This window comes from Poecilia mexicana, unplaced genomic scaffold, assembly GCF_051168715.1.
Source record: "Poecilia mexicana isolate PSO_F unplaced genomic scaffold, ASM5116871v1 scaffold_17, whole genome shotgun sequence".
NCBI lineage: Eukaryota > Metazoa > Chordata > Actinopteri > Cyprinodontiformes > Poeciliidae > Poecilia > Poecilia mexicana.
In genome coordinates, this window is record NW_028263386.1 from 17,295,886 (window position 1) to 17,321,382 (window position 25,497).

The 25,497-nt window shown below is 39.0% G+C and overlaps 3 protein-coding genes and 2 long non-coding RNA genes across 6 annotated transcripts; 3 read left to right on the plus strand and 2 right to left on the minus strand.

Annotated features, from left to right (window-relative positions):
* Positions 1-169: 169 nt before the first annotated feature.
* On the plus strand, positions 170-12,468 carry pask (PAS domain containing serine/threonine kinase). Its single transcript, XM_015014098.2, has 20 exons — positions 170-883; positions 1,006-1,220; positions 1,313-1,483; positions 1,886-2,020; positions 2,434-2,568; positions 2,719-2,941; positions 5,153-5,334; positions 5,408-5,537; positions 5,664-5,835; positions 7,307-7,539; positions 7,674-7,791; positions 7,902-8,419; positions 8,516-8,658; positions 9,064-9,231; positions 9,338-9,463; positions 9,580-9,714; positions 9,810-10,009; positions 11,356-11,489; positions 11,572-11,721; positions 11,804-12,468. Exons 1-20 carry the CDS (start codon positions 691-693, stop codon positions 11,959-11,961), a joined length of 3,639 nt encoding a protein of 1,212 aa, XP_014869584.2. The 5' UTR covers positions 170-690; the 3' UTR covers positions 11,962-12,468.
* Positions 9,019-11,882, minus strand: LOC148154793 (uncharacterized). The gene is made up of 2 exons (XR_015765802.1): positions 11,755-11,882; positions 9,019-9,169 (listed from the first exon to the last, which is right to left on the minus strand). It is a non-coding gene; the product is annotated as an uncharacterized LOC148154793 (long non-coding RNA).
* Positions 12,469-13,605: 1,137 nt separating the features above from the next.
* mterf4 (mitochondrial transcription termination factor 4) lies at positions 13,606-18,570 on the plus strand. Of its 2 annotated transcripts, XM_088014870.1 has the most exons (5): positions 13,606-13,690; positions 13,866-14,286; positions 14,594-14,778; positions 17,518-17,952; positions 18,105-18,570. In XM_088014870.1, exons 1-4 carry the CDS (start codon positions 13,664-13,666, stop codon positions 17,908-17,910), a joined length of 1,026 nt encoding a protein of 341 aa, XP_087870996.1. In that variant the 5' UTR covers positions 13,606-13,663; the 3' UTR covers positions 17,911-17,952; positions 18,105-18,570. The 2 variants fall into 2 exon arrangements, with proteins under 2 accessions (XP_087870996.1, XP_014869585.2); XM_015014099.2 differs by lacking the exon at positions 18,105-18,570 and having other exon boundaries at positions 17,518-17,996.
* A 2,951-nt stretch (positions 18,571-21,521) lies between these two features.
* LOC106934281 (putative G protein-coupled receptor 148) lies at positions 21,522-23,135 on the plus strand. The gene has a single exon (XM_015014074.2). It carries the CDS (start codon positions 21,926-21,928, stop codon positions 22,883-22,885), a length of 960 nt encoding a protein of 319 aa, XP_014869560.2. The 5' UTR covers positions 21,522-21,925; the 3' UTR covers positions 22,886-23,135.
* A 1,098-nt stretch (positions 23,136-24,233) lies between these two features.
* Positions 24,234-24,821, minus strand: LOC106934282 (uncharacterized). Its single transcript, XR_001421668.2, has 2 exons — positions 24,664-24,821; positions 24,234-24,565 (listed from the first exon to the last, which is right to left on the minus strand). It is a non-coding gene; the product is annotated as an uncharacterized LOC106934282 (long non-coding RNA).
* Positions 24,822-25,497: the final 676 nt, after the last annotated feature.

Sequence of the window (25,497 nt, forward strand, 5' to 3'; positions counted from 1 at the left end):
AAACTGACGGTAAAATGCAGAAACAAGAGTCTTTAAGCATCTTAATATTATTAACTTCATTTGTTATATACAAATAGTGTAATTTATTATTGCATGTGTTTGAGTCATAAATATTTTATTTTATTTTAGCTTATTTTAGCTTTGATTTGTCAGAACGATTCCGTGAAGGCGGGTTTTCCGGTTAAAGTATCCAATAGAATTTCTGCAATAGCCACGAGGAGCTCCGATTGGCTAGAAGAAAGGTATCCGTCTTTTCCCTGAAACCCGCGGTTTCCAAAAATAACACTCGGGGGAGTACAGACTTGTAGCAGGCCTAGTATTGTCAGTAACAATAACTAGGCCTGTTTTTTAACTAAGAGTGACCGTCTGGAAGGTCGTGACGCTTTGCCAACACTCCGCTAACCTCGTCTAAGAATGCGGCGTTTCAGGTGAAGCGAGTAACCAAAGCAAAAGCTGAGTTCAGTGGGTGTGTTTGCAGTAGCATTAGCATAGGAGTTAGCAGCCAGAAATCTCAGCGCAGACTCCGTTACCTTGTCAACTAACACCAACTGAAACTGCCTCCTAACAACGAGGAAATACAAGCCGCCATACTCAGGTTGATGTGGGTGTAAAGGCTACTTCACCAGCTGCTCGGGTGTCCATTAAAACCTCCTCAGTTTGTTGACTTTCCACCACAGATGATGAAAAGCAATGTCGACTGATATTAGATCATACATGAGCTTGGGAGACAAAGGACATACCATTTGTGTGCCACCCGACATCTCCTGCGACCAGCGGAAGGATGATTTAGACCTGAATAAGTCCTTCCCAGGTACTCGGACACCGAGCAACAGCAATAGTTTTGTTGCTTTGCAACATCGCGATTATCCTGATTTCATTGCAGGTAAGATTTATTTCTACATCTGTCATCTTGACAAGTCTGGATATTTGAAATCCACTTAAGCCAAAAACTGAAGCACTTCTAATTAGCGCTCTTATTGGAAAGTGGATAACTGTGTGTTGCAGGTGAGCCTTTGGATGTTTGCACTACAGTGGGAACAAAAAAACATTGTTTACTTCCTGGCTCCCAAGTTTCTGTTGACTCCTTTTCAAATTCTTCCACCGAATCTGAGGAAAGCTTCATCAGTCTGGTTATTTCTGGAGACTTTGCTCTGTCAGGACATCCATCTGCCATCAACCCTAACAAAGTTGTTCTTGTTGTCTCCCACAAAACAACTGAGGTACTGTACATGCATTCACTTACATTTACTGAGTAGCTCCTCATATCTGGAAACTAACCACTTAATTATGTCCTTTATACACTTTTTTACAGATTTTATCAGCGAATGACCAGGCGCCCAAACTTTTTGAATGCTCCACTGAGGATCTAGTTGGAAAGAAGTTGTCTTCTGTCTTAAAGAAAACAACTCAAGTTTTGGAAAAATCGCTGGAAGAAGATTATCAGCTTGCAGATGGAATTGTTGCTATTGTGTCTGGAAAAGTGGTATGAAATCTATGAAACTGAAATTGTTTTCTGAGTTTTATAGCTCATCACGTGGTCAGCTGGGCCGCATCATATGAAGAAAACACAATGTTATAATAATGTTTTGTCTTTACAATGTCCCCATGGGATTTAGCATCGTGGTCACTTAAATTTGAATCAAGCACATGAATCAACTGGCAAAATACAGTATTGGCAAGCTGAGTTTGAATGCAAGCTCCTTGAGAAATTGCAAATATTGCATCCAGGCAGTCCTTTGTTGTGGTAATATGGACCACTTGAATGTTGTGTGACAACTGTGATTCAGTGTATTGTACCAATCTAGTGCTCCATTAACTACGATTGTCTACTCTCCTGGTGAAATATATGTGTACCTTTTTAGACGTTTGTGATTTTGTTTTTGAGGTGGATGCTGTGACATTATCTGGAGAGGTGCCGGTATCGGTGTGTACCCACAGGCAGTCAGAAAATGAAGACCACCGGCTTGTCATGATGGAATGTGTAGAGAGGATATCATCCTTTGTGTCCTTCTCCCAAGACGTGAGTACACCAATATTTACCGTGGAAAAATTACCTTCATATGATGCATACCTCTACTGCACAGAAAGATACAGAACTCTATTTTTAGTCTGATTTAATGACTCAGACTAAGTTCGTCCAGTTTTTAATTCAGATGTTGTGAATCAACATATCAGAAGCTCACAAAGTCATGACATCATCATTTGGGATTTCCCAGATTGTTTGAAAGTGTATCTAAACCTCTGAATTTAAAGAAAGTAAATATTATGGTTCTAGCATTTAATACATGGAAATCATTTTAGTAAACATACCTGATCTCAGCATAAAAAAATAGCTTTGATTTAATGTCAGACAGCGCAGAAAAGGGGATTATGTGTCTTTTCATGGTCTATATAAATATCTGATGCCTGCTGCATATTTAATGTCATTTTAAGGGCTCGATCCTAAGCTGTGACTTGGCGTTTGCTTGTCTCCATGGATATCACAACCCTGAGGAGCTGAAAGGAGTGTCTGTAAAGGAGCTTATCCCATCTTTACAAATCCCCGTCTACAGTCATGCATTGCCCAAAGTAAGCGGACGACACAATTTACCTCATGACATCTCCCTTTTCTGACACTTTTTATAAAAATTCCAGTACCTAGCTAGTTTACCTCAAATATTTTTTAGCTTTAGCATTTCATTAGTCTGATTATGACTGCATTTTCTCCCTTTCTTTCAGATGCTGAGGGTTCAGAAGGTATGTGGGAAAAGCACAGGAGGTGCATCTGTCCCTCTCTATGTGAAACTCCAGGGGGCTGCTCTGTGTGGGAAACCCCAGTACCACCACAACGACGGCGGCACCTTGTCAAGAGACGGCTCCCGTCTCATTGCTCCTGTGAGCAACATGAGACTTTCAGATCATAGTAACGTTGAAGAAGCTCTAACTAAAGAGCAGTCTCCAGGTTGGTTATAAATATTTACAAATATTTATAAATATTTATATTTATAAATTTATAAATACGCTGCAATATTTATAAATATTGCAGCGTTAAAATCACCAGAATTTTATCGTCGTGATATAACAGGAAAAATGAAAGAAACGGTTGTTAAATCACGCATTAAGTCAAAAAGCTTTAACGAGCTGAAACAATTCAGCACACTCCTAGAGAAACAAATAGTAGTTGCAAGATGCATTTATTTTATTTTTTCATTGTAATGATGGTTACAAATCCTCGGTCAGTGTTTCGGACCTTTGCCATTCTGTACATTTGTATCTTTGGTTGTTTCGTACCTGCCGGGGGGTAATCTTATGTGCTCCATTTGACAACCAGCAATCTAATGTTCTATAATCTATAAGTCTGCTGAAGGGAAATGTGTTTTTATGGCTACAATAGATAATTCCTACCAGCACAAAGGATGCTCAGAGGCAGTTTGGTTTGATTAGATGTGTTCTGTTACATTCCATAAGAGTTGAATGGAATACGACTCATGGAATATTTACTTTGATTCAAATGGAGTGAATCAAAGTAATTGGAAATTGGGTGTCATAAAAGGTTTCCACAAAAAATATAATTAAACTAAATTATAAGTGACAGTTGAGCATTTCTTTGATTATTTATATCCATAAGTTATGAATACTGAAGTGTTACAAAATGTTTTAAGTCAGTAATAACCAATGCCTTTCTATGCCATCCAGAAGCACCAATTTAAAAAGATTGTGAGCTACAATTAGTAGGCCTGACGCGATAAACAATAAATCAGTTAATCGCACGATAAATGAAACCTATCGACCCCATTTTAATTATCGGCTTTATTGTCTCTTCCTGCCTTTTTTTTCTTTTTGTTGATTACACTGAATGAAAAAAGGCTCAGCTCCGGTGCTCTCCAATGACCCTCCCTTCCTCATTTCCTCAATGTAATGTCCATCTCACACTACAGGAGTTGTCGGCCTGCTGTCAGCCAATTTTCAAAACCTGAGACACATTAGCCGACAGAAATCCTAGGTATAACGGTTCGATCGGGTTCGTCGTGCTGTGTGGTGTCCAGCCACATGGGCACAAAATGATGGCTACAAGTCCAGTTAACTAATTTTAAAGCCAGGCATTAATCAATGCTTTACTAGAATCTACATGTTATGCATGTGGCTAGAGTCAGCGTAAAGTCCTGACTGAATGAAAATCATTATAACCCATTTATGTCACGTTAACGAAGAACAGCTGAAAACATACCGGGTTTATCAACTGCGGTAGCAATTTGGCTCCAACTCCTCCCCTTGTAATTTCTATATTCTTTGCACGAAATGTTGAATAAATATTAATGTTGTTTCCACATATCATCTCCAATGTCCGCTGGACTTCGTGTTGCGCCGTGTCAGCTGTTTGGGATTCCCCTCGTAATTTCCCCTCAGAAATCACGGAGGTGAATCCCCGCTTTCTGATTGACTACCTGTCACATTCAGCGTTAATGCTTCGGGGAAGGGAAAAACCCTATTGTGGACCCTAATAGCGTCCACAACTATCCACCGTAACACACGGATACGAAATCACCAGCGACAATCTTAGATCGGCCAACAATCTAAGATTGTTGTAAGGGGAAAATAGGAGCAAAAATCGTGTTGCATGAACTATTGCATCAGTAGTCGGATGTGCCCATCGTCTCTATCTAAATTTAGTGATTACTGAAGGGCACATACAGACTTCATAATCTGCACTCTTGGTTGAACGCAGTATTTATTTCCACTTTGGCTCTTTGTTTAGTTTTTATTCAAGTACGTTTTTTTGTTAATGGAGACTAAGAATCCATTTTGGTTTTGGTTTTGTTTATTTAGTTTATCAGTTCCAGTGTTATGTGTTCTTTTGAAAATAAAGTGTATCTATATATGGCAGGAAATTACATGCATTATTAGTCATTTCCATTAAATCAGTGTCAAAAGGTCTTGAAACAATATTATCGTTTATCGCAATAATTTCTTAGACAATCGCTCAGCAAAATTTGTCTATTGTGACAGGCCTAACAAATAGTTTTATTTATTTATTTTTATTAAGACCACATGAACTGTCTTGTTTATTTTATTCTTATATACACATAAATAGATCTTTTTTAGTGAGACAAACTGCATGTGATTCTTGAAACCACCAACCTGACCTTATTTTTGTCTTTTGGATCTTTTACAGAAGACGGATTTGACCACACCGTCTCCTCTCCCACACCAACGCCAGAATACTCTGCAACTGTCTGGGCGTTCGCTCCGTTGAGCGGCCTTCTGCTCCTGTGGCCAGATGGCTCAATCTTCAGCATTCACAACCATCTGGCCCTCAGATTGTTTGGGTACAGCAAGGACGAGCTTCTAGGAAAGGTTAGTCAAACTTACCAGTCCAACACTGCTGCTGCTCAGACCAGCTCTAATTTGTGTCCCTTTTTGTCAACAGAGTGCTGCTTTTCTGATGCCCGGTTTCTATGAATGGATGACTGGCGCGGGGAAAAAGGCTGGCGCTGTTTCTGACACTCGCATAGAGCTGGACAAAAGTCCAGCTGTGTCCAAAATATCAGAAAATGATGGTGAGCACTTCTCTTTTTCTGAAAATTTCTGGTTTGATATTTGCCTTTTCCAGCAGGATTATTTCTACATGCCGTATGTTTTGCAATGTGGATCATTTAGGTGTTTGGGGTTTTTTTTCATCTCAGATCCTTCGTCCTTGGTGGCTGGAGACATGGGAATGGTGCAGCAGGCTATCCTGAAAAGAAGTTCCTCAGGAAGAGGCAGGATCTTTACTGGAACAAGCTCCAGGCTGGAGAATCAAGGCAGTGCCACGTCGACATTCTCTCTTCCTGCAGTTACCTCCACACATTTGGTCATGTAAGTTATCATATATAATATACCTATTTCCTCATGAAAGTTTTTTTTCTGTATTGGACAAATAATGTCACTGGTATCTTTTCAACAGTAGTCTGTTTTTGCTGTTTTTGAGTCTAAATGAATGGCATGTCTGTTAGGGTTGTGTTATAATATCGATTTTGTGATGTATATCGATATTTTCTTTCCTGGAAAAAAAAATCGATATTCATCCGCAAATATCGTAACATCCAACTGTCACCCTGCTCACTCACTGCTTGCTTCACCGGGAGAGTGACTAGGTCACCAGGTTTAGTGATTCCTTCAGATGTTAAGTGTCAAGGTTAAAAAGGTATCAAACTATTTAGAGCAGGGTACTTGGTGCACTTTATTTACTTTACAAATGCATGTAAGCTACAGTTTGCACTGTTTCAATTAAAAGAAACATGTTTTCTCACCACTTCTTTGATTCATTTTGTCCAGCTGTCGACTTTAAGTCTGTGTCCATGTCCAACCAGAGCCAGGTATTGTGTAGCTGGTGCTTTTAATCAGTTTTTAGTTAAATTAATTCAGTCCAACTCTATAACAGTCACAAAATGTCACCAAAATCACTCTGTCCCTCTAAAATCTTTCAGAAAATTGCAAAAGTGTATTGGATTGTATCGTTTGATGAATATCGCAATATATATTGTATCATGAGCAGAATATTGTGTATCGTATCGTGAGATTCTTGTATCACTACACCCCTAATCTCTGCCAATATTACTGTGAAATGATTGCAGGTTGTAAGTTACTCTGCAAGGGTTGCAATCACACTTTGATTTTCATCATTTATGCTTTGTTGAGGTAATCTAATAGTACCTTAAGATTGACTACATTTTTGTTTAAAAAATGTAAGATCTTCCACAAACATGGCAGCAAAAAATGTACCAACTGCATCTACATAGGTTCCCAAAACAATAGAGGAAGTAACTCTTTTTATAAACCACAATTTCGCAGATTGTTGCTCTTTCAAAGGGATTTCTATCAATTTTACACAGACTAGCTAATAACATCAAGTAGCATCAACATGAATGAACAGAATATATTGATAAACTCAATATATTGAACAAAATGTAATTCATTTTGTTTGGATTTTATGTAATAGACAATTATAAAGCAGTTCATAAATGTAAAGTGGAAGAAAAGTTATAAATTGCTTTCAATTTTCAGCTTGTTACAAATAGTTATAAAAAAGTTATTTCTCATAAAACTTACTTTGTCAAAGTATATCCATATGTAGTATCAATACCAGATCCAAGTTTTGTTTTTGAATTTTTTTCCCCACACCTTTAAATCTAGACTTTAATGTTTATATCCTGACAAAATACGAAAAAGCCCAAGAATTATCAATATTTGTAAGGCAGTGTATCAACTTTTTTTTTGTTAGATTTGAACTTAAGTTTTCTTCTTCTTTCTCAACTTAATAAACAGAGTGAATAAAATGTGTTTGCAGGGCCAATAATACCGCAGAGCTGATTGAGGAAGCAGCCCGGGCGGCTCCCGGCTGTAACACGCTGGATTGTGCAGATTCCACCCAGGCTCTCCTTAAGACGTTCGCCTGGGTGGAAACTCCAGATGAAGACACCTGCTGCTTGATTTCCACTGAGCCGTCCAACCAGAACAGAGACGAGCAGCTGCTCAATGTGATTCAGCAGAATATTGCACCTGCGATCAAGATTACACCAGGTACTATTTAAGTTCACCTTCGCTTTTTTAAATTTTTTTTTTTTTTTTTTTTTAACTTGACCATGTTTTGTCAGCATTTGTCAAAGTTTAGGAAAACAAGTGAAAACTTAATGATATTGTGAAATATTTTGCAGACACGCCTGTACAGGATGAGAGAGCAGGTGGCAGCTGTAATGAGACTAGAAAAGATCATCGCTCACGCGCCGCGGTCCTCCAAGAGTCGAGCTTTGAGATCATTTCATTGGACAGCAGGTCATTAGAATGTGCCAATGATGCATTTACAAAAACCTATAGATTCACTCTTTGCATAAGAGAACAGTAGAAAATAAAATACAACTTTGCTTTTGAATTTAATTTTTCAGATCATCGTCTGGTTTCTCTGACAAGTTCGCTGGCCGCCTTTGTCGTGATGCTGCCCCGGTGAATGAGTCTAATTCAGCTCCTCTGTTGGACTCAGCCAGCTGCTTTGTGGACATCGACTGCAACGGAGATGCTGTGACCCGCGTTCTAGCGGAGCTGGATCTGAGCGACGACGTGGAGGTGCTCAGCATGCGAGAGTACACTGGTGATACAGCAGAACTTCTACGGACGCCTTCTCCAGGTGTGGCAGAGTCGGACCAGAAAGTGGAGGCCGCCAGTGCTGCGGTGAAGGCCGAGCTCGGTTTGAGCGAAGAGCAGGATCAGTGGGGAGCGCTCTCTTTGATTCCTAAAGGCAATAGCCAAGAGTGTGCAGAACAAGCAAATAGTTTGACCGACATGCCCGCCACATCAACACCGAAAAAACAGACGGCGAATGGACAAGTGGTGACCTCAAACATTACGCAGGTCCTAGAGGGACAATTTGTAGGAAGTGGATACCACAGAGACGGCACAAGAGTAGGTTGGTAACGAAGTTTCACTGCATGTCAGTTTTCCTTATTATGATTAACAACATAACAGCAGGACTAACGTTTACTGTCCCTCTCCTCTCCACTAGATGTGCAGTGTGACATTTGCAGGACTAACCTCTCTGATGGAAGCTTCATGTTCTGCGTGTGGATTAAAAGATCAAACCAGCAGGGGGCGCTATTGCGAACTGAGCCTTCACTTCACAACCATTCAGGAGCTAGCCCAGGAAAGGTGAGTTCCAGCTGAGAGTTTCATTTTAGTTACAAAGATACTTGGATGTCTAAGTAAAATGGAAATTTTACTTTGCCAGAAAAAAACAAAGCAAAGTCCATCGAAAATGTATAAAACGCATAATAAACATAGAATGTACGTCCATGCACACACAGAGCACTTCAAATGTTAAAACAAGACTTAAAAATGAATAATTTTCAATAAAAGTGGTGAAACTGAACAATTAATTCAGTATTTCCTTGTTTAAAAAATATACAGCCAACAAGTTTCCTATAGAAACTTTTCATACTTGTGGAACTTTAAGTCTTCTGTCAGAAAACATTGAGTGACGAGGAAAAGAGGAGTCATTGTAGATCCTGGTAGCTTTCTGAAACATGGTTTGTTTTATTATGTTCTGTCCATCAGAGGTCTGGCGAGGCCGGTCAAGGAGAAGCGCTGCGCTCCACTCTGGATCTGGAGCATTCTCGAGCTTGTGACGGGCAGTTTGAAGAAGAATACCAGCCAATCAAATCTGTGGGGAAAGGAGCATTTGGGTTTGTCTGGAAGGCAATAAGACGCTGCGATGGACAAGAAGTATGAATCTTTGGTTTTACGTAGAACTGTGGTAAATATGACATAATCCTACGTAATCATAAATCTATATGTAGATTTTTTTTTTTCCTATATGAAAAATTTCCAGGTAATTGTGAAGTTTATTAGCAAATCAAGAATAATGAGCGACTGCTGGGTAGATGACCCCATGTTGGGAAGAGTGAGCCAGGAGATTGCCATATTGACCAGAGTTCAACACCATAACATTGTCAAGGTAACGTTGATGTCACAGAACACGTAAATCAATCAGGTTCCTTTATGCATAAGGAAAAACCTCGCTGATCCCTCTTATGGGTGTATGTGTTTGTCTTTGTGTGTGTCTGCCTCCAGGTAGCAGAGGTGTTTGAGAATGGTAGCTATTTCCAGATGGTGATGGAGAAACATGGAGACGGTTTGGATCTTTTTGAATTCATAGACATGCAACCAAGACTGGACGAGCCCCTGGCCAGCTACATCTTTAGACAGGTATAAGAATGACCAGCGATGGCGATGGTGCAAGGTGAGATGAAGTGTTTTATTGATCCAAACTACTTTTTTTTTTTCTTTTTTTTTTCCCTCAGATTGTGGCAGCTGTTTTCTACTTGAGGGCAAAGAACATCATTCACAGAGACATAAAAGATGAAAACGTCATCATTGATAAGTGCTTTCACATCCGATTGATAGATTTTGGCTCTGCGGCCATTCTGTCTCCTGGGAAGCTGTTCTATAATTTTTGCGGCACGTTGGAGTACTGCTCCCCAGAGGTGCTTCGGGGAAATGCGTGAGTGTTTCACCCTTGTGAAAAATGAATCATGTGTGCTTTTTAAAATAGGTTCCAGTTCTGCCAAAAGTTTAAAATATTTGAACACCTTTGCAAGGAGAAGTAGTATGAAATGTACATTTGTAAAACTTATTCACATTTGACACATTGGAGCCACAAACATAGGTTTATTCAATGCAATGTAGCAGAAATATGAACACAAAAGATAATGATGTGACCATTTTAACGCAGGCTTGTTATTTTTGCTGCTTAAGCATTTTGTTTTTACTGTTAAAAAAGACAATCAATCAATATAAAAAAATAATATTACTTAATGTATCTGCTGTGCAAAAGGAGCATATTTGGTCATTTTTTAGATGGCATTTTTTTATAGCAGTGACACATTTATAGACAACGGGAAGGATTTGTTTTAAAAGATATTTGTCGCTATTATGATTGTTGCAATAAATGCCACCACATTTCATCACATTTTCAGTCCATATTGCCCAACCCAAATTTAAACTCCAGATATTGTTTTCTTCCACCTCACAATCATTTGCTGCATTTTACTGGTCTCACATAAATCTCAGTGAAATGCATTACACTCTGTGACAAAAAGTGAAAAATGCAAACTTTTGAAAGGTAAGAGTACTTTTTGAAGGCACCATAAGTATTTTTTTTTATTTTAGTTCTGCTATAAGCCTCTGCTGCATATAGTTTCTACAATATTTGTAAGTGGCAGCCCAAGAGCAAAGCAAGTGATAAAAGATAAGATCCAGAAAAGCTATTTTAATGGCTTGGTACACAGAACCCTTTAAAATTGCACCAGGTTTTATTTTATTCCTCATTTAACTCTCAGCACCACTGAAAAGTTAAACTGTGTGGCACTTTGTGTAGTATAAGAGCTAACATACTGTTTTATCAGAAAACTAATGATTAAATCACATTAGGACCTATCAAGGACCACAAAAATGATATAATTTACAGCACAGTATGTATTAAATGGTGTACTGAGGTGCTTCCTGCTTAAGAAATGTTTCTCTAAATATTAAATATAACTTCTGGCTAAACTACAACACTTAAAAACTCTTCCTTTGCGTAATTCAAATTGATTGGATAAGTTTGTGAATTAATTACAGAATTAGAGGTATCGGGTTAAAGGGAGTGTTCTTCTGATCATCTTTCTTTAAACATTTTGCATTTTCCATGCAAAATGTAGGTCAGCATGCAGTTAAATAAAACCCTTCATGACCCATTAAACTTTATAATGTTTGTGGAAACCATGCAGTGTTAAGAAAACTCCCCTTGTTCAGCTAAAAGCCCTGAAGCTAAACACTATTAATCTGATGATTGTGCTCCTGTCCCAGCTATGAGGGACCAGAGCTGGAGATGTGGTCTCTGGGGGTTTTGCTCTACACTCTGCTGTTCAGTGAGAACCCGTTCTGTGACGTGGGTGAAATCCTCGATGCCAAACTTCAGCCTCCATTCCCCCTGTCTCCAGGTACAATGATGTTCTGTGCCGCAGTTTATTAGCTCTGCCTTCTTACAAATCAGTTATGCAAATTTTCTGTTTGCCGCCCCAGAGCTGCATGGTGTTTTGCAAGGCCTGCTGCACTCTAATCCCGCAAAGAGGATGACTTTAGACCAGCTTCTGTTGCAGCCGTGGATCAGCCACCCCATTTCCCTGGCCGAATACAGCTGGACTGAGGTGGTTCCTGCATCTCGGAGCCTCTGTAAGTACTCCTCGGCATCAAGCGTAGACTTACATTGATCTGCCAACCTCTAATGTACAGAGTCATTCTCTTCTTCTACCAGGTTCGCCACAGAATCAGGAGCCAAGTCCCACTGCATACGCGGGACGGAGCTTGTTCCCAGATTGTGGCGATGAGACTCTGTCGGAGGAAGATGAGGATGAAAATCAGTCAATGGCGGCCCTGGAAACTGAGCTCCAAAAATACCTTTTGGGGGATTGAAGACTAAACCTGAAGCAGCAGAAATCTTAATAGTCTGTCTCACATTTTGTAATATGAAGATCTAAGTTACAAAACAAGAAATGATAAGCTTTTAGAAGGGAAATCTATTTTGTACAGGAGATCAAATTTTAAGTTTTTTTAGAGGCTTTTTTAGTAAACAATTTTTTTAATCATTGGCTCATCGCAATTTTCCTCCAGTGATATTTTATGATCCATTATGGGGAAGAAGAAATTAACAAAAGAAGTCAAACCTTTTTTGACTTATTTGATTTCATAGTCCAAAATTGGTTTAGATATATATTTTTTTCATGTTTGCAAAGAAATGCATGTAGCATTGTGTGGATAGTTTCCTAGTTTTCTATTTTTTCATTAATTTATTTTTTGAATTGCGACTTTTTAATCCGAATTTTAATCTTGATGTTTAGATATTTTTAATTGCGTATAAAACATACAAACACTTTTTATATTTATTTTTAAGCACCAATAAATGTTTTTCCATAAAACACATTCCTTCTGATTTTTCATAAATTGCCTAAGTGTGCCTTAGACTCCTTATAATTCTTAACAAATCTGTCATGTTTATTTCAATAACTAACAGAATTTTGTAAAAATACCAAACAATATTAAGTGTAACTGAAGTTGTAAAGTGAATCAGAATTGACTATGAAGTGTAGGACACTGAACAATCATAAACAGCTGTTTTATAATCAGAAACTGAGTTTTATCTGGGTGTAGTGATGAAATATAATATGCAAACCTGTAAATTTTACGCTATAATTACCATAGGTATTTTCTCACCCATGCAAAAAAATTCTAAAAAGAAATGATGTGTCGCTTTCAGTAGTTCAGGGAATTCCAGCTTTGATAGCATACCAAATGTGCAAAAAAGTTATTTTTGTCTCTATTACACATTACTCAGTCAACCATTGGTGGGATAATAACAAACTAGAAGCAATGGGAACATTAGAAGCTCAGGAAGAGCCAGTTCATAAAACTGGCTCAGGAAAAATGTGTAGATTACTTTGGGGAATAGGTTTTGATGGCCAAGCAGCTGCATCCAAGTCTTTTGTCACCAGGTACAATGCAAAGTCTCAGAAGTGCATAGTCACTGGACTTTAGAGAAGTGGAGATGTGTTCTCTGGAATGATGCCCATCTATTTAGCTATTTAATTGATGAGAGTTTGGCATTTGCTAAAAGAACAGTACTTGGCAACAACTCACCTTGGATAACACCTACTTTTCCCATCCATCCATTCATCAGTTGTCTATACCCCTTTACAGGGTTGTAAGAGCCCGGTACATTTCTCCAGCAGTCAATGGACAATAAACAGGGTGCACCATGGACAGGTTGACGGTCCATCATGGAGCTATACCTCCCGTTGCCTGCAAAAGACATAAAACATCCTCAATTCATCCTATTATGCCCATCATCCGTTTGCCCCCTGAAGAACCCTCCATCGAAACAAGTACCAAACTGAACTTTGAACTTAAAACACACACCAAACAACATTTTTTAAGAGGATTTGTTCTTCATTATCCACGGATTCAATATTAATTCTGTATTTTAATTTGAGAAGAACCCGGGTTCTTGAGAGCAGGTTGTGCACTAAAGAATCGAATTATTGCACAATGTGAATTAACTCACCGGAACGTTGCCTGGGCACTAGATTTCCAGTCGGACGACTAAGAACAACGTACCACCATGGGGACCCGTGTTGTTGTGCTGCAGGTGAGTTGAAATGGTTTTTGACATGATGTACTTTATTATAATTTAATTTGGATTTTGGAGTATGTGATTAATTGATCCAAATAACTCAGAAGTATTGTTAAAAAGTCCTTATAGCTCCGACATGCAGCTAATGAAATTGCTATAACCTTCGCACGTTTTATTTTTTCCTCCACAGGTTCTTCGACAAAAACTAAACTATGTTCCCTCCTACACTTCCATCCCAGTCCAGTTTAAGACGCTTAAAACATCTAATCTACCTTTGAGCCTCAGCTGCAGACTACTTTGCTCCGTTTCAGATCAGACCTCTTCCCTATTGCAACGCAACAAAAGAAACTCTCCCGAGCTGTCTCTGAGGTCTTTTCTTGACATGGGATTCACAGAGTACCAGGCAGAACAATTGTATGACAGTGTGTCCAGGTTGAAAGGGGGGAATGCTGCCAAACACGTCTTATCAACGCTGTCAGTACTGTTTGCCCTGGGGCTCAACCCCACCACTGTGCATAAACTGCTGGACAAATGTCCAGAGCTCTACAAGGTCAAAGAAATGCAGCTTCAGCAGCGGATAAGCCACTTGCGGCATCTGGGTTTTGTTGAAGGTGAGATTATTTTTTTCAAATATAGGTAAATATTCAAATGATTAACTGTAAAATAAATAAATACATACATACTACTTGCACTATGTTGTGATGGTGTATTACATCAAATCTTAAAAAAATATATACATTGAAGTTTGTGATCATAATATGGTACAAATGTGAAAAAATTCAAGAGATTTATATAAAGCACTTTTGAATTGCCTTGTTGCTGAAAATGCGGTATAGAAATAAAATTACCTTACCTTATATATATTTACAAGATTTGGTACTTATATAAAACCGAAATGTCTCGTCGTCTCTCCTGTAGGGAGTCTTCAGAGAACCGTGTCCCACTACCCAAAGATCTTAACCGTGCCGGTGAAGTCTGTAAAATCTGTGGTGCTGTTCCTCAGAGAGAAGTGTCTGTTTACCACCCAGCAGGTGGCAGAAATCCTCAGAGATAGTCCTGCAGTGGTGTTGCAGGACCTGGACCAGCTAGAGTACAAGTTTCAGGTCAGTAAGTAAAGAAGTGAAACAAATGGGGTTAATATTGTAAAGATCTCTAAGAAGAACTTACTTCAGCAGCCCACTTTCTGTTAAGACCACACCCACCTACTACCAACCTTGACCCCAATGACTCTTACAGATTGTCCAAGTTTGATTATTAGTGTATTTAACAGCCCGCTTTCATACACAGCAGACAAAACTGTTGGTAACTTTTTGTTAATGGTCTCTGTTATTGAACAAAAAGGCCACAACAGTCACTGAAATAACTTGAAACTAACAAAAATAATACATGAAAATGTCCATTTTAGGTTTGGTAAAAACCATGTCACCAAACAGCACAGATGCTACTTGTCATCCTTTAAATAGGCAGACTGACCGATTAGAGTCAGTCTGCCTGAACAACGTACCATGGTACGTTGTTCTTAGTCGTCCGACTGGAAATCTAGTGCCCAGTAGCTTGCTTATAATCAAATAAGCAAGCTACTAATAATAAGGGTTGCACCACACTCATCAAATTACTTTATATACTGTAGATATATTTCATTTAACATGTAATAATATGTAATAAGAAATAATTTTCAATTTCTTTTTACAAGTACAATCATTTTTGTCTAGGCCTGTTTTATTGGTTTATGTTTTTATATTATTCTTTTGAACCACAATTCAAAAATAATATCTGATTTTCATTGGTTAATAACATACCATGGTACCATTTCTGTGCATAATAATAGAGGTTCTCTTTATTATGCTTTAGGGCTGAAACGATTCCTCGAATGATTCGAGTACCTCGATTACTAAAATTCCTCGAGGAAAATTTACCTGCCTCGAAGCTTCGTTAATTTATGTTTTATTATTTAGCGCACCGTGTTCCGGCCGGGACTTAATTTGCGTTGCGCGGAGCTCTCACTTCCGCCTCTGAGTTGTTGACAAAAGCTAAGTCTCAGCGGCATAAAGTCCAATCTTCAAGATTGGCCCGTGGGGATTTTATTGATTGATGATAATGCCCGACTTTTTATCGTTTTTGGGGAACCAATAAGCATCCTTAAAATGACTGGGGGAATGCCTGGAGTACGGCAGCATTTCTCCTCCGGGGCTGCTGGTTGAAAGCGAACGGCGGGAAGAGCGCTGAGGTGAGCGGATAGCCTGAACAGGGCGGGCGGCTGAGTAGCTGATGCTTACCGTGTAAATGTAGCTTTAACGACGAACCGCACAATAAATTTCATATCCCGGTCTGAAGAAACGGGTGGCGGAGCGCATCGTACATGGCTGGTAGATGAGTTTCTGAGTGTGACCAGTGAAGGTGTCGTAAATATCCCGTATTGCTTCCCCCCGTGTTCGTCCCCCGGTCTAACGGTTCGTCAGTCCGCTGGTCTATTTCCTCCCCCCCATCTTACGTTCGTTCATTCGCCCTCTCCTCCCACTCCAGGCGGCATTTCCCGTATTTTCAAACCCAAAGCGTGACAGGTTAGGTGGCAAGGTGAGTTTAATTAATCTATTAAACTCACTGAAGATGAATACATAAACTAAAAGCTGGATTGTAGACATTTTTTATAAGCATATTTGTGAGCCTGCCTCTTTGTTATTAAATTCAGTATAATTTCAGATTTTTCTATAACTTTTCTTCTGGTTAACTTAGAAAGTGAGCTATTATTGTTACAGGTTAGTTTTCTAAACTACAAAAAAAGCAACTGTTAGGGATGCTCAAATATGAAAAATTGGACTGATATTGATATCTGATCGTAACACCGGTATTATGCCAGATTTACCAATATTTCATTTTATAATTTTTTTTATCCGATTACTCGATTAATCGTAAGAATATTCGATAGATTACTCGATTACTAAAATATTCGTTTACAACAGCCCTATTATGCTTAATAAAGAGATGGTACTGTGTATTTACCAGACTCATGGTGCCATTTTATAGCATAATCAAGTAACTATGTTACCTTTACTTGTTATAAAAAAATATTGTATATATATGCCATAACTTAAAAGAATTTGACATCATAATTTGAGCTCTTGAAATTGGCTCCTGCTCTTTCTGTTATGCCATTTAAAATACGAATGCTGAACTGAGACGTGGCTTGTGTGATAAGATCAGCAGATGCACAGTTTCACCAGGTGTTTGCTAATTGCTACTGCTGCTCGTCCAGAGGGGAAGTGCAGGGGGCGGAGTGCTCGGTGGCAGGAGGAGCTTTGTGGAAATAGGCAGCGCTTTGTGAAAGCAAATATTTAGGCACGAGTGAATGGATGCCGCAAGAGATTTAAGCTTTTCGCAAGAAAGAATCAAAGCAACACTCAAGCTCAAAAGTCAATTTTACGACCTGTCCCCTCTCCCGTTAACTTTCAGTAAAATGCTTTTGTTAGTTTCAAGTAATTTCAGTGGTCATTGAGGGTTTTTTGGCCAATAACAGAGGGGTACCAAAAATTTTGTCCAGGCCTGTATGTTGCACTTTGTCTTAACCCACATCTTTGATGCAACAGTGGTGGCTCCCCCTGGTGGCTACACTGTTGTTTTTTGGATTGCTGTGAAGTGACTTCTCTACATGGAAATATTGCAATGGTTAATAGCAGCCTTTTACTATATAATCAAATAAGCAAGCTACTAATAATAAGGGTTGTACCACACTCATCGAATTACTTTATATACTGTAGATATATTTAATGTATTCTCTGATTATTATTATTTTTTATATGTTTCTTGTTCTTCCTAACTGCATCCATCAAATACTCTCTCCACAGTACGTTTACTTCAGAATGGGTGTCAAACAAGCCGAGATGGTGAAGTGTAGGTTGTTTCGTTTCAGCCTAGACGATGTGCGCTGTCGGCATACATTCCTGGAGCGGCGAGGCTTGTACCAGACCCCAGACAAGAAAGGACAGACTACTTTGATTAACCCCAAACTGGACAGAATCCTTAATGTGGACGAGGGGACGTTCATCGCAGATGTTGCCCAGGCGTCGCCTGAGGAGTATGATGTGTTTCAGAAACTCTTGGCAAGAGAGTGGAAGGAGGAAGATTTCGAGTATGGCAGCATTGAATCGTATAGTGACGATGAGGAGGAGGATGATGATGAAGAGGAGGAGGAGGAATCCAGAGGGAAAAGTGGATACAATAAGAAGAAGAAAAAATAATGAATTAAAGGGAAGCGTGAGAAGAATAAATGGCAGTTATCGGTAAATTCATGCATCTAATTTAATAAATGAAATCCTTTTCTTTTTATTGCCTCTTCTGTCTCTTCATACCATCAAAGAGTATTATTATAACCAAACATGGATTTGTTGTTCCTCAGTCTGCTGATGAGGAACTAATTTTTGTATTTGTTTAGGTGGCGTCATTAGGCTGAAGTGTGATAACGTCAGAGTGACCTTAACTCACTTACAAAGCATCAGATGTGGATGGTGCAATTTGCTGTCTTTTGATCTTTAATTAAACCAAAGTGGATTTTTGCTATTCTGCAATGAAATAATGTAAAAAAAAAAAAAAAAAAAAAAAGGTCCAAATCAGATTAAAAGTTTAAAGATGAGAAGAAAAAAAAGGAAAAAAAAAAACAGCATAAGCAAAAGCTCCATCCTGTTACTATGTCATCAACAAGTGGCCGTGGCTTTTTGCATCTCTCATCACTCATCACTGAGTCAACAAAGAATCTAAGAGATGGAGGCAGCGTGTGAGAGACATTGTACAATGGACTGTCATTGATTTGTGCAGCACAAGCAGCATTTTCTCTTAGAAATAAGGTAAGATACCTTCATTCAATCAATAAAATATCATGGTTTGTTATTGCCAGGACTGAATTTTATCCAGTTCAGTTTGTGTCAAATCTATCTGTGCTGTGGTGGCATTTATACTCTTTGAACCTTTAAAATGTATTCATCATAAGTATTGCCTTATTAAATCAATTACTTAAGCAGGTTGAAATCAACTTAATCATGTTTTAATTTTTAAGAACCTTTTTTTTGTTTTCTTTCTATTTTAAAAGTAGAGTCACTAATAATCAACCTAGAATTGTATGCTGGCAGGAAGTTTGGATTGCTCATTTCCATATTCATCCGCGCCAACGTGGTGAAATATTTAAAGTTATGTAACTTACTTCAACCATTAAGCTTTCATTGCTGCAAAATTTTATTAACATCATTCAGGAAACAGGTCATGAGTGAGACAGGAGAATTTTATAGATCCCACCTGGTGAAGCGTGTTAAAATTAATAATCTCAGTAATTATTGTTTCAACAAGGTGTTGCGCAATTCTATGCGTTTCGGTTCCATTAACAAAGAAAAAAAAGGCGACTCAAAGACCGACTGACGAGCAGAGCAGGACTTTAAATTATCTACTCAACCACCGCTGTGTTCATGAGAGGCTTATTAATAATCTAGAAGTAAATATTAAACCTGGAAACCTGATATCGTAACGGACTGAATGTTATGTTTTTAACGTAATCTCTGCTCGGCTTGCGGGGCGCAGGCGGTTGCCACGGCAACGGGTGTGCTTAAACGTCAAAGAGACGAGAGTAAAAAGGTAGGAGTGGTTTTGAGTTGATCGTCTGTTCGGGTTGTTTTACCTTTGTTTGCATTTGCTGCGTCTCATTACAGCCGCTGTAGTTTCTGAACATTCAACAAACGACAAACTTGGACTAATTACCTCGTTCATTTGCGAGTATACAGGTCCTTCTAAAAAAATTAGCATATCGTAATAAAGTTCATTATTTTCCATAATGTAATGATAAAAATTAAACTGTCAGATATTTTAGATTCGTTGCACACCAAATGAAATATTTCAGGTCTGTTATTGTTTTAATACTGATGATTTTGGCATACCCAAAATGAAAACCCAAAATTCCTATCTCAAAAAATTTGCATATTTCTTCTGACCAATAAAAGAAAAGTGTTTTAATACCAAAAAAGTCAACCTTCAAATAATTATGTTTGGTTATGCACTCAATACTTGGTTGGGAATCCTTTTGCAGAAATGACTGCTTCAATGCTGCATGGCATGGAGGCAATCAGCCTGTGGCACTGCTGAGGTGCTTCGATTGCGGCCTTAAGCTCATCCACAGTGTTGGGTCTTGCGTCTCTCAACTTTCTCTTCACAATATCCCAAAGATTCTCTATGGGGTTCAGGTCAGGAGAGTTGGCAGGCCAGTTGAGCACAGTAATACCATGGTCAGTAAACCATTTACCAGTGGTTTTGGCACTGTGAGCAGGGGCCAGGTCGTGCTGAAAAATGAAATCTTCATCTCCATAAAGCTTTTCACCAGATGGAGCATGAAGTGCTCCAAAATCTCCTGATAGCTGCTGCATTGACCTGCCCTTGATAAAACACAGTGGACCAACACCAGCAGCTGACATGGCACCCAGACCATCACTGACTGTGGGTACTTGACACTGGACTTCTGGCATTTTGGCATTTCCTTCTCCCCAGTCTTCCTCCAGACTCTGGCACATTGATTTCCGAATGACATGGAAAATTTGCTTTCATCCGAAAAAAGTTCTTTGGACCACTGACCAACAGTCCAGTGCTACTTCTCTGTAGCCCAGGTCAGGTGCTTCTGACACTGTTTCTGGTTCAAAAGTGGCTTGACCTGGGGAATGCGGCACCTGTAGCCCATTTCCTGCACACGCCTGTGCACGGTGGCTCTGGATGTTTCTACTCCAGACTCAGTCAACTGCTTCCGTAGGTCCCCCAAGGTCTGGAATCGGCCCTTCTCCACAATCTTCCTCAGGGTCCGGTCACCTCTTCTCGTTGTGCAGTGTTTTCTGCCACACTTTTTCCTTCCCACAGACTTTCCACTGAGGTGCCTTGATACAGTACTCTGGGAACAGCCTATTCATTCAAAAGTTTCTTTCTGTGTCTTACCCTCTTGCTTGAGGGTGTCAGTGATGGCCTTCTGGACAGCAGCAGTCTTACCCATGATTGCGGTTTTGAATAATGAACCAGGCTGGGAGTTTTTTAAAAACCTCAGGAATCTTTTGCAAGTGTTTAGAGTTACTTTATTGATTCAGATGATGAGGTTAATTGCTCGTTCAGAGAACCTTTTCATGATATGCACATTTTTTGAGATAGGAATTTTGGGTTTTCATGAGCTGTATGCCAAAATCATCAGTATTAAAACAATAAAAGACCTGAAATATTTCAGTTGGTGTGCAATGAATCTAAAATATATGACAATTTAATTTTTATCATTACATTATGGAAAATAATGAACTTTATCACAATATGCTATTTTTTTGAGAAGGACTTTTACGTCACAAAAAACATCAAAGGACAAATATATTTCAGTAAGTTTTAACAAACTCTACCATATAGGGTTATGGTAGCCCAGATTTCACTCCCAGAGTTTTATATGTGACATAAAACCCTTGCCTGAATGTCTACAAACCATTTAGATGTAGCTTTGACTGATTTTCATCTTTAAAATATACCTGTTGAAACTGGAATTCACCACCGTATCAGAATATATTGCAACAAATCCATAGCTTTGTTGTCTGGATGGAAAAACATTAGTAACTCCCACCTCCTAATCTGTCCAGGGAAATTTAGATATGTTGCTATGGAGATGAAAAAAAATTCAGCAGATGTAAATAGTGCAACCAGATATCCAGAAAACATCAACTGGAAAAAAAAAAAAAAAAGCAGTGATAAAAGTAGCAAGTTCAACCACTGTCAACATGCATGCAGCAATTCTCCATTTAGGAATAATGGATAGGATCTGCTGCCTAAAATGTAAAAGTATTATACATTCCTAAGAGTGAAGAAACAAAATTTTTCATAATTTATTTTGTGGAAATATTTTTCAGACAGATTTATTTTACAAATCATAAATAATAAGTTTAGAGTTCATGAACTCTAAACTGAGCCCTTACATTTGAACAGTATGGGCTCAAATTATAAAATTAAACATTCATTTACAAACATGGGTCGTTCTAACTGGGATGCTACATATATTAAATAACTTAATTTGACCACTACATGTTTTATGATTAAAAATGTTGCTTATGCAATGGATCTGGTTTATTACATGCTCATATACTAAAGAGCCTGCTCTCTCCTTACAGTAACTTATGGTACTTTTCCTTTCGCAGCACAGTGCCGGACAAAGTACAGAGCGACATAAATCATCCATCTTTGCTTCCTCTTCGACGCAAAATCACAATGACATCATCTCACCTGCTGATTTCTAACCTCACAAAGGACTGGATTGAAACCATGGAGCGCTGGCAACTCCAACTGTTTTGGATCCCCGCTGTCATCATCACTTTTGCCATATTCATAGCCAACCCCATTCTGCTGGTGTGCATTTTTATGTCCCCTGCTTTGCGTAGGGAGACCCGCTACCTGCTGGTGGCCAACACCCTGGTTGCAGACATAATCTTCCTCATCCTCAACTTGGTCACATTGATTGGGAATGCTGTGAGAGCAGAGATACCCTGGTTTGTTTGTCAGCTGTCCACGGCTCTCCTTGTCACGGCCTCCAGCTGCGCCATCATCACTGTGACTCTCATGGTGATCGACACCTTTACCGCCGTCCGCTGGCCTCTCCAGTACCACAACCTTCTCTCGCCTGCCCGGACCAGCAGCATACTAGGGGTGGTTTGGTTGCTGTGCGCCATTTATCCATTCACCTTGATGATGACGATGATGAAGGATGAGATTCCTAACAACAAAGTCACCATGTGTCTGACTCTCCTCTCCTTCGGTTTCTTTAAGGTCAAGAACATGGGGGATATCGAAATGTACTTTTTTGTAGCAGGAGTGATCTGCACTTTTCTAATTTTTTACTGCTACATCCGGCTTTACATGGTGACAAGGACGCAGGGAATTTGGCACAGCCGCTTCTCCAGGGCTCGGGTCACAGTGCTGGTCCATGGTGTTCTGCTGCTGCTCTACTTTACCCCCGGCTTAGTTTTTGCCTTGGAGATCTACATCTTTCAGGAGAAAAACATGAGTCAGGATCTCCGCGTGTGGATCAGCACGGTCAACGCTAATGTTTTCATGCTGCTTCCCAGAGCATTTGCTCCTTGCCTGTACGGGCTGAGGTACCGAGAGATTTATCAAAGTCTCGCACTTCTGCTACACCGTCACAGAAGAAGCAGAGAAAGCACAGTATCATAAAGACTCTTAAGATCTGCCCACAATTAAGACCTATTATTACCACTGGGTTTGTATTGGGGGGGTACCTGTTTTGTTTGATATGCTCATTGACTGTACATACATAGTGCAATCAGGGCTAGATTTTTGTAATTGGTTGCAGAAAGGTCTGTATTTTACTAAAAAAAAAAAAGAAGTCTAACTTTTGTTTATAAATATCAAAAGACACTTTTTGCAACATTAAAGCTGCAGTATGTAACTTTTATATATAAAAGTGTTTTTCACATATCTTTTTAGCACTATGTCATGCCAGGATAACATCAGACAGATAATCTGTGTGCCATCTGTAGAAATACACTTCTCCCATTCAGAAACAACCAATCAGAGCAATGAGGAGAGTAGATGGCAGATATACGGTGACTGTAACAGGAGGCAGAGGAGCTAGATTTTTTTTCCACAGAGTATCTTATACTGTCTGGACATTGTAATAATTGTAAAAACTTTTTATATGCAGTATACAGTCACGAGTTGCAGTGCACCTACTGCAGCTTCCAGTGGTAACGGGATCACATGAACTAAATCTGGAAATTTTTACTTGTGTTCTGAAAATCCGGGTTGGGATCCTGATTGCTGCCCTGATTTACTTATCCCTAACAGTCTTGCACTTTTGCACAATTCCACTTTTGTTTGGAATTGTTTTTCTTTAGGATTAATGTGTTCTCACTCAGTGTTGAAATTTTAAATTGAAATGGAAATTTTGTCAATCTCAGGAAATGTGTTGGTATGAAATAATCAAATGTTTTCACTGTCGAAAAAGCAGCTGCACTGAAAAAAATAACTCTTTGGATTAACATTAAAAAAAATCATGGAAAGGATTTCCACCTGATTACTTTGCCTTGTTTCAGCACTATGTAATTCTGTTACTCCAATTTAATGCAAATGTGTTGGTTCAACTTAATTTATTAAGGTTACTCCAATTTAAAGCAAATGTGTTGACTCAACTTAACTTTTGAGGTTGATTCAACTCATTTGCTTTAGTTGGACCCAATGTAATTTAATAGAGCCAGGCCAACGAATTTGCAATGTTTTGGACCAAATAATTGACTTTACTTGATTAAGATGAATGCAAATGTAGTTGAAACCAACTTATTTTACAGTGATACTTTTGCACTACTTAAGTTGATCCAACCCATGAAAATTATGTTAGCTCAACAAACATGCTTCATGCTGAAAGAAAACTATTTAATCGCGTGGAAATTCTTCCCATGATAGAATTACGTTAATTCAAAGACATATTTTTAAGTGCTACTAAATTAAGCGTTTTAAGACCGCACTGGGTGACAGGGTAGAAAGAACACCCAACAACTAGACAGGGTACTACAGAACTGTATTTTCAAAATTGTTATCCATTTTCTTTACCATGTGCAGTGCAGGCACTTTACTACAAAAGATATAAATTCTTGGCAGATGGCAACCCATTTGAACATCCATTTAAGATAGTTTCAATTGATAGTTTAAACAAAACCTTTTATGTCAGTGTTTAATTAGTAACAAGAAACTTCAAAATAGTTCAGCCTACCACAGGCACAGATTTTAAATTTACAAGATTCAATGTTTTATTTTAACAAAATGATATACTAAGCATAACATAACAGTCAATAACCGCACAGGAACCTGGATGAAGTCTGCCATGGCATCTGAATCCTGTGGATAATAAGAAAAGTACAAATTTAAAAAAGAATGAAGTGAAAGTTTTGATTTTCTTATGCACAACCTCTGACAAACAGAATTATAATACATACAAGAGACATTGTAGAACTCTCCTCCATCATTGTCAAGGAAAACTGAGAGACCTCCCAGGTTAGCAGGCCTTATGGCAACAACATCTTTGGTCTACAAGTAGAAAAAAACCATAAAAGTAAGCACAAACATATTCTGAAGAAACTAAATCACCATCCATCCATCCATTTTCTGTACACCCTTGTCCCTTAATGGGGTCAGCAGGTGCTGGTGCCTATCTCCAGCTAACCTTCAGGGTGAGAGGCGGGGTACACCCTGGACAGGTTTCCAGCCTGTCGCAGGGCAACACAGAGACAACCATGCACACACTCACACCTTGGGCCAATTTAGAGAGGCCAATTAACCTGACAGTCATGTTTTTGGACTGTGGAAGGAAACCGGAGAACCCGGAGAGAACCCACCATGCACAGGGAGAACATGCAAACTCCATGCAGAAAGACCCCAGGCCAAACTAAATCACATTTTTTCAAAATAAGTGGCCTAGAATAATTGTTCACCCTTATTTGTTGTCTGACTAAGACAGGTCAGAATGTTGATGGTTGTACAATTAAAGGAGAAACTGTAATTTTCCAACCTGCTTACAAAACACAACTGGTTTTGTCCAGCATGAAGTTTATTTGTACAGGTGTGAAGAAGACTCATGTGCATGTGTGCACATAAACAAAATCATGACAGAATGCTCACCTTTCTGTTAAACTGGTCCAGAATTTTGGGAAATGCTTTGTCAATGAGTCCTCTTCACCCTTGAATGCAACAGGAGAGATCCCACTTTCTACTCTGGCAAACTCTGCAAAAACAGTAACAATCAGAGGCTCTGGAGGAATTTTGCTGATAGA

What these genes read in the sequence shown, in the direction of transcription:
- pask (XM_015014098.2), top strand. Translation starts at nt 691, where the DNA reads ATGTCGACTGATATTAGATCATACATGAGCTTGGGAGACAAAGGACAT. An exon ending in TCTCCCACAAAACAACTGAG is followed by an intron (nt 1,221 to 1,312) that starts GTACTGTACATG and finishes ACTTTTTTACAG; the next exon opens with ATTTTATCAGCGAATGACCA. An exon ending in CAAAATATCAGAAAATGATG is followed by an intron (nt 5,538 to 5,663) that starts GTGAGCACTTCT and finishes TTTTCATCTCAG; the next exon opens with ATCCTTCGTCCTTGGTGGCT.
- mterf4 (XM_088014870.1), top strand. Translation starts at nt 13,664, where the DNA reads ATGGGGACCCGTGTTGTTGTGCTGCAG. An exon ending in CCCGTGTTGTTGTGCTGCAG is followed by an intron (nt 13,691 to 13,865) that starts GTGAGTTGAAAT and finishes TTTCCTCCACAG; the next exon opens with GTTCTTCGACAAAAACTAAA. An exon ending in GCATCTGGGTTTTGTTGAAG is followed by an intron (nt 14,287 to 14,593) that starts GTGAGATTATTT and finishes TCTCTCCTGTAG; the next exon opens with GGAGTCTTCAGAGAACCGTG.
- LOC106934281 (XM_015014074.2), top strand. Translation starts at nt 21,926, where the DNA reads ATGACATCATCTCACCTGCTGATTTCTAACCTCACAAAGGACTGGATT.